This window comes from Pagrus pagrus, assembly GCF_965226575.1.
Source record: "Pagrus pagrus genome assembly, chromosome: 6".
Taxonomy (NCBI): domain Eukaryota; kingdom Metazoa; phylum Chordata; class Actinopteri; order Spariformes; family Sparidae; genus Pagrus; species Pagrus pagrus.
Genome location: NC_140190.1, coordinates 15,333,970 through 15,342,145, shown reverse-complemented (window position 1 = coordinate 15,342,145; position 8,176 = coordinate 15,333,970). Strand labels below are relative to the sequence as shown.

Below are 8,176 nucleotides of genomic sequence, written 5' to 3'. Positions count from 1 at the left end.
TAAAAGCATAAACACATCTAAACTTCACAACGATCATGTCGCCAGATGAGACAGGGTATAACTTGAGAAATATACACAAAGTCATATGAAGGAATGAGACGTTTCTTCATTTTTAGGGCTATTTTTGTTGTTTTATTTCTCAGTGTCCTGTTTGGCAGCGCACCCTCCTCTCATACAGCTGAATAAATGGAAGAAGCACACAGGCTATTGTTTTAAATCTATAAAACTCGTTTTGGGGAAAAGTGCACAGCATCGATTTTTAGCTTTCCGGGAACTCCCTTCAGATTCTTAACACTTGATATTTGGAAGAAGAACTCAGGTGGACACAGTTGAAAAAAAAGAGGCAAGCCAATCAGATTGCTCCTTCCCCCTTTGGCCAATGACAGACGCCACATTGTTGTCAAATTTGTCTAATGAAAACGTAGGAGCAACAATAGAGAGGGGAGAGAGGGATCTGTATCCACTGACGATCTCTGGAGGAAGTTAGTGTCTCAGGCTGCGGCGAGTAACAAGCTCGGCTCCTCCTGGACAGTTTGAACTCTCTGTCGGGGAGGAATGATCGCTCCTCTCGCCTCCTGCTCTTCTCGGATTTAAAGTCGACTGTATCTTCACAGTTTTGGCTTCTTCGCCAGACTCGTTGAACACTTCCCATTAGAGTTTCGATCACAGGTTGTTTTTTTTGTTTTGTTTTGGGTTTTTTTTTTTTGCGTGGTAACCTCGTCAGTAGACAGACACCGCTGCCTTCACCTGTTGCCCAGAGATGTTGAGAACAGCTGAGCAGATGTGAACGTCTCATCGCTAGTTTGACCAAAACAGATCGTTTATTTAGAAGAAAAAAAAGAAGAAGCGTTTTCTCGTTTATAGTTCAGCTGCATCAGTGAGAAACACGGGCATGGATCTGAGACCGGAGCTCCCCACAGTCTCCTCTGCCTCGCAGGTCCACCCATCGGCTTCCTCCATCCCGGTGTCCATGGCCAGCACCCTGCTGCGCGGCCCTCCGCTCATCCTGCGCGCAGCGGACAAGTACCCGCGCACCCCGAAGTGCGCCCGCTGCAGGAACCACGGCGTGGTGTCCGCGCTCAAAGGCCACAAGCGCTACTGCCGCTGGAAGGACTGTATGTGCGCCAAGTGCACCTTGATCGCCGAGAGGCAGCGGGTGATGGCGGCGCAGGTGGCGCTGCGGCGGCAGCAGGCGCAGGAGGAGAACGAAGCCCGGGAGCTGCAGCTGCTCTACGGCACGGCCGAGGGACTCGCCCTGGCCGCCGCCAACGGCATCATCCCCCCGCGGCCCAACTACGAGGTGTTCGGCTCCGTCAGCAGCGAGAGCAACTCAGGTGAGTGGAGGGTTATTTCAGAGCAGGTAGAGTAATATCACCTTAAAACACAAGCAAGGCAGCAGTAACGGTCAGAGGGATTAAGTTAAAGTTGGCCTAGATATTTGGATCATTCCTGTCATGTATGAGTTGTTGGGAGCCTGTTTTTTGTGGATGCCACACACTGCTCAGAGCAGTGATTTCAGTCAGCATGTTATTATTATTTGGTGCAGTGACAGCTGTTCATGTTGTAGTCTGTTTAATAGACACGTGTTAAACTGCGGCCTGCGTGATTCAGTTTTTTCACCGGCTCTGACCTCCTCTCTCAGCAGACTGTAACATTACATTTTGTCTTACACACTGCGATGTTCTGATTGTGTCAACAGATTCAAGTATCCAGAAGTATGAGTTGTTCCCAAAGAGCCAGCTGTCCGGCTCCGCCACCGCGCAGCAGACCGGTGGGAAACCGGCCTCCACCGAAAGTGACTCGGCCCCGGGCATCTCGTCCCCGGACGGCCGGCACGGAGGCTCGGGTTCAGAGAACGGAGACAGCGAGTCTTTCATCAGCTCACCCGTGTCCAAGCCTCTAAAAGACGGAGGAGAGACACCCGGATCCGTCAGCTCCCTCGGCTCCGATTCCGGCTCCGAGACCGACAAAGACGAACAAGAGCCCTCCCCGTCCTCCGCGGCCTCCCGGCACATGAACGCCATCGACATCCTGACCCGAGTGTTCCCCAGCCACAAGCGCAGCGTCCTGGAGCTCGTCCTGCAGGGCTGCGGTAAGGACGTGGTGCAGGCCATCGAGCAGATCCTCAACAACAGCGGCGCTCAGGGCTCCAACAAGGCCGCGCCAGATGAGACGTGGACGGCTGAGAGGATGCTCCAGAGCGCGCAGCAGCCGCCTCCGTCCTCCGCGTCCACAACCGCCCAGACGAGGCCCATGTTACCCGGAGCCATGACGCTCAGTAACCGCTCTGCGTTTTCTCCTCTGCAGCCAAACGCCCCGCACTTCGGCGCCGACCCCGGCACCTATCCTCTGGGCACCCACCTGGGACTGAACCCGCTGCGGCTGGCCTACTCTGCGCACAGCCGGGGACTGGCTTTCATGACGCCCTACTCCACCACCGGGTTGATGCCCACTCTGGGCTTCAGACCCCCGATGGACTACGCCTTTAGCGACCTGATAAGGGACAGGACAATGTTACACAAGGAGCAGGGCTATGCCAGCGGCCTGTACGGGCCTCTGGTCAACAACACGCCAGAGAAACAGTGAGGCTGCCGGACTGACCATAGAGACACACTCCCGTTGTATTTGTAGCCACAAGTGTTGAATATTCTGGCGAAAAATCTGTGATGTGTTCTGGCTACAGTCTGCTGTACATAATAGGATTATCTGGCTTGTAGTCAAATGGTCCGAGAGGGAGAAAAACTAAACTCACTTATGTGTAATTTTCGAAAATGATTTTATATGTTTGAGTACATCCCCCACCTGATTATCCACCAATAAAACAACGCGAAGCTGAAAAAGATATTTATACATTCCAGAATAAATCACGACCAAGCTGGGAAAGTTAAAAAAAAAAAAATTAAAAACCCGGCTGCACAAAAAGGCTGAAACATATATGTGCTTTTATTGCTGATTATTATTTTTTTTTTTGTAATTTTTTATTTGTGCAGGATTTAAAATAAAATAAAGAGACGAAGAAATGATTTATCGATATGAGAGTTGTGACTTTTTCAGCTGGTTGATGAAACTGAAGTGCGTGTCATTTTCAAAAACCTCTCACACGATATAAAACGAGGCAAAATTAAGTTATTATAACACGTAGCCTTCGGATGTTAACTCTCCTGATGTAAAACTAATGATGTGTAAATGCCATCCTCTTGTTTCATGTATTATTTCATTTCTCTCACCTTCGTTCGTTTTTTTGTTCTTGTTTTAGTTCCTTTCCAACCTGCCTGTATTATATCTTGCATTTGGTAATATGATAAGATGCTATGCTATATTTGACTTTTCATTTATCCGTTAGTCAGCTCAAATATTTTGTGGCAAAGTGCTGGATCAAGTCAGTTCCTCTTCAAATGTTACAAGCTGTGCTGTCACATTGTATGAATATGCTGGAAATAAATGTTATTTTAAAGAAAGTGGAGACGTTTCATTATTTACTGTCGACATCTGCGGAGGGCGCATCGAAAACTAAAGAAGAAAACTCAAAATGTGTCACATATTTCGGCCTCTGGCTGGTCATTTTTTATTTTCTGGAAAAACAAAGAAGCAAAAAACAAAACATTCGACTTCAGACAGTAAATCCAGCTGCTGCTGCTGCTGCTGCTGCCAGGTGTTTACTGATAAATCATGAAGGAAATGACAGTCTTCATTTAAGATAGATAGATAGATAGATAGATAGATATTTTAAGAACAATTGCACATAATTCAGTGACAGCAACCTTAGTTTATTTCTGTTTTTGCACTGAATATCCCCCCAAAACACAATGATATGTTTTTTTTTTTTTTTTTTTGCCACAGCCCGTCAACAGCATGCGGATGACTTGAACCTGATTGAAGCACCACATTGCGCACATTTCATAAAGTGTTTTCTTTTTTTCCCCACTAAAACATTTAATACTAACAATAATAATTAAAAAAAAAGTTCCAGTGGGAATAGAGACAATATGTTTTCCTTCTTGCTCTTCCTCCTAACATGCACACACGTATTATAGCGGTTGTAAATGTCGACACTGACAGGGAGGAATAAAATAAAATAACACTTTTTAAAAAATGTATTATTAAAGGACTGTCACTGTCAGTTTCAGCTGATGGGCAGGCCTTGGTCGGTTTGCGCATCCATTTTGCTTTTCATTAAATCTAATTATCAGATAAACTCTTAATAATTGTATATAGATATCTAACCCTCTGCTTTAATATAGAGCAGTTGTTTGTACAAATAGCCTACAAATACAATATATATCCGACAGTAATGTCGAAAAATATATATATAAAAGGTGTAAAGGTCGAGCTCATTCATATAAACAGTCAATACAAAATGAAGTCAACAGAAGCTTTATTTATTTTTACATAATCAGATCCAAAATGTGAAAACCCGCATCAGGAAATATTCACATCATGCAGGGCTGAGGGTGGAGAAGAAACCCACCCGAGCATCAAGCAGCTCCTGTCTGAATCCTTCCGTAAAAATGTTAAAACAACATAATTTCTGTAAAAACTGAAGTGCGACTGGACGCCACAGTTGTCCCGCTGCTGACACTGGTGCACACGCTCCTGTTCAGCCTCCTGTTCAGCCTCTGACAACACGGTCCTCCATCCGGTCACTGCCTCCAGAGAAACGTGTCCATTTCCACAGAGCAGTGGCGCCACCTGCAGGATTTTCCATGTCAGTATCAGGCAGGTTTTTTTCCCCCCAGCAGTTGCTGCTGTTACCTCCAAGCTCTAATGAAATGTTTAACGCTGATTGGTGGAGAGGTGAAGCAGAGGACTGTAACTGTAGCCCACAGCAGCCTCTACATTAGTGCTTATTGTAAGATTTGATCTATATCACAGTCTGCAGCATGAAACCTACATTAAGTTACAAATATGAGTCTTGCAACATTATTTTAGTGACACGTTGAAGGTAAAATAGCCCCATGTTAAATATTAGGGGTGGCAATCACAGACACATGTTTCCCAAAATACAAACATAGCCTATAAATGACCCCTGAAAAGGTAAATGCAGGAATGATGTATTATTTCACTGCATTGTGGTGTCGCTTTTACAGAATTTGACATGAACTGAGTTGAAACACTTTGGGAACACTGGAAATCAATTATTTTAGAGTTGATTTGAAAGTCATTTTAATCATCTACAAATCCCAACATAGTCTCCTTCATACATCAGTGATCGGCTCTCTCTTTACGTCCCATACACAACTCTCCTCCACCGCCTTCCTTTAAAAAGTTACAAAAGTTTTCCACGAAAAGTCAGGTGAAGCTGCTTTCTGTCTTAATGTGGAGTAGCTGCATCGGTTTTATACTTTTAGTGTGTTATGTCAAGACTTTTATATTATCATCATAGCACATTGGGCTGCTTCTTTGCATGACAGGTGCTATATAAATAAAGTTATTATTATTATTAGAAAAAAGTGCATGGAGTCTTAGCTTAGTGCCTCTTTATCACACACAATGACAGCAACTTCTGTAACTATGTGTGTCATCACTACAATGTAAAACAGCCATAAACTGGTAAAAGGCCGAACTGTCAGAAAGCTTAACAGTTAAGGAGTTACAATGTTTAAAGGAAGAATACAACTAGGCCCTTAAAATCCTTTAACTCTGTGAAAATTAAGTGCACAGAGGTTGCACATCACATGGAGTTATGAAGCAGACTGACTGGAAGTCAAACTGTCAGGCATGTTTTAGTAAATACATCAATATCTGAACCCTGTGTGTCGATAATCGTATCGCAAGAGAAAGCAATAACACATACTGCTGTATCGATATTTTGTCCCACCCCTGTTATATATCACAGCCCTTAAATTCATGTGTTTTTCTTCATGTCTTTACAAATGGTGGCAGTGATACGATGTTCAGGAACCTACAGTCGTCTTTGTACAGTTGTTAAAAACAAACAAACTTATAGTTATTTGAGTGTTAACCAACAATGAAATGCTTTATAAACCATTTATTAAACAATGGTAAAGGTTTATAAATATCATTTGCAACTTTGCAGTAAACAATTGCTCAAAAAAAAGTTCATAAAGTGTTTCATTGCTTGTTGACAGTATTAACTAAAGTTTTATTGGCTATAAATTTACCATTTATGAATGATGTTAATGATAAAGTGCTTCTGGATGTTTACTCTCCTTCTTTTGTGTGCAACACAGACATCGCCACTAGATGTCAGTCTTCTCTAACAAATAAGAATCTGCAGTATGGTTATTATAATAAAGTACATGACAGACTGCTGTGAGCTGTAATCTGTGGTTTTCAGTTGAACCCTTGAGCTGCATGCTTTAATGGGTAATCGCTGCAAATGTTGGAGTATTAACACATTTATATTCCCAACTGAACTTTCATCTGTACGGGTTATATATTTTATTCATCGTTTCATCGTTTGTTTCAGTTAAATTAATTAGACAAAAGCCTGAAACACAGGGTCACATTTGATTTGTGCCTGTGTGTGAACATTCACTAAACACTTCAGGTGCTGGCTTGGGTTCTGAGTTGCTCACTGCAGATCAGACACTGACCTCTGCTGGCCACTTGTGCGCGGTACACTGAAAAAGAGCTTTGTGGCTGCTTTGCCAAACCTAAACAGGCAGGAGTGTTTGTCTTTCTGCTCAGTCACTGGTGACTTATACTAATGTGTGATGAAAAACTTGGTCTCCAGCAGCAGACAGCAACACCTAAAGATAAACACTCTGGTTTGCATGTTTAAGCTTTCGTACTTGGAGATACCAGCTGAACAATCACGGTGCACCACATGTACAACATATTGTATTATGACAGATGTTGGATGCTTGACCCCTGTGGCCCCAGTGTGTGAAAATCAGGTTGAGACGTGTGAGGGAAAGAGGAAGGAGGAGGCGGCAGGTCTGCTGCAGTGAATGCACAACTATGTTTTCATGCTTCTTTCTCCGTGTTCACTAATGAATAATTAGACACTGGCAGATAAATGGCCACAGGCTCCCCGAGCGGCGCAGAGAGAAGGAGAGAGAGAGAGAGAAATCCATTTAGGTTATTACTCCATACATAAAACCCATTTTCATTTTCAGAGCCGCTGCTTGGTTTACTGTCAGAATAACAAATAGATAACGGCAAAACAAACAACATTGAGACAAAAACAATTGTGCACTCCTGCGCTGATTTTAAAGTCTTGACTCTTACATCCCAGTACACTTACAGTAAAAAACATTTGAAAAATAAACAAAATGAATAAATACTGTCTTACTAGGCTACAGTGTACACTCAGACATTTTACAGCTTTGTTGCCTCAATAATAAAGTTACACGTTTAAACATAACAATGGCGCTGTAAACAGGAGTTGAACTCATTGACACTAACAGCTACTGTTTCATATTAAAAGATAGCTGCTATTGTGATTAAACGGTGCTGGCTCAAAATTAAATTTCTTGTTATCGAATTAACACAAACAGAGTAACAAATGAACCTGAGACCTGGGGGGCCCGTGGGAGTCTGGGGGCCCGGGCAGTTTCCCTCTTTGCACTGTAAGTGAAGAGCTTTCTGAACTGTGGTGCTTCCCACCGTCGGATAAAATGTCACTAAGTGTGAAGATGTGTGACTGAGGGAAGAAAGGGAGATAAAAGCATAGGCAGAAGTGTGTGTGTGTCTGTGTGAGCAGTCAGGTGAGGAGTATCGAGCGTGGGCTCCTCGCTGTATGCGTTAATAACAAAACACCCTTGGATGGTATTGATTCGGGAATCTCATTCCCATCTGTCCTTCGAAGGGTCCCTTCATCATTCTGCCCCAGGAGCGCCCTTCACCACCCTCACCCCTCCACATGTTGCCCCCTTCTCCTTCTTTCTCTCAGACCTTCCATCATATGTGACATCCATCTCACATCAAAGCATCCACTTCTGTAAATCTAAACCTGCTGTGTGAAGAGATCAGCACAGGTTTGAGCGTTGCTCATGATCTGGGCTTCGTGCAAGTTTGGGAATTTTCAGTTTGTACAATTCTACAACACAACTTAGTGCTACACAAGAAAAACTGTTTTTTATGGTGGAGTGTTCAGGATGAATTGAGGAGTGTCACATCCTGAGGAACGAAGCTGCTCCAAAGTCTGGAGGTATGGCTGTGGATACTTCTGTATCTTTTGCCAGATGGGAGCAGGGTGAACAGACTGTGG

General features: G+C 43.8%; 1 protein-coding gene across 1 annotated transcript; it reads left to right on the top strand.

Annotated features, from left to right (window-relative positions):
- The first annotated feature begins 291 nt into the window (after positions 1 to 291).
- On the top strand, positions 292 to 3,452 carry dmrta2 (DMRT-like family A2). The gene is made up of 2 exons (XM_084354055.1): positions 292 to 1,334; positions 1,700 to 3,452. The coding sequence occupies exons 1-2, from the start codon at positions 893 to 895 to the stop codon at positions 2,584 to 2,586; spliced, it is 1,329 nt and encodes a 442-aa protein (XP_084210181.1). The 5' UTR covers positions 292 to 892; the 3' UTR covers positions 2,587 to 3,452.
- The last annotated feature ends 4,724 nt before the right edge of the window (positions 3,453 to 8,176 follow it).

Excerpts from the sequence above, each read along its gene's own strand:
- dmrta2 (XM_084354055.1), top strand. The coding sequence starts at position 893 with ATGGATCTGAGACCGGAGCTCCCCACAGTCTCCTCTGCCTCGCAGGTC. Across the intron at positions 1,335-1,699 it reads CAGCAGCGAGAGCAACTCAG|ATTCAAGTATCCAGAAGTAT; the intron begins GTGAGTGGAGGG and ends TTGTGTCAACAG.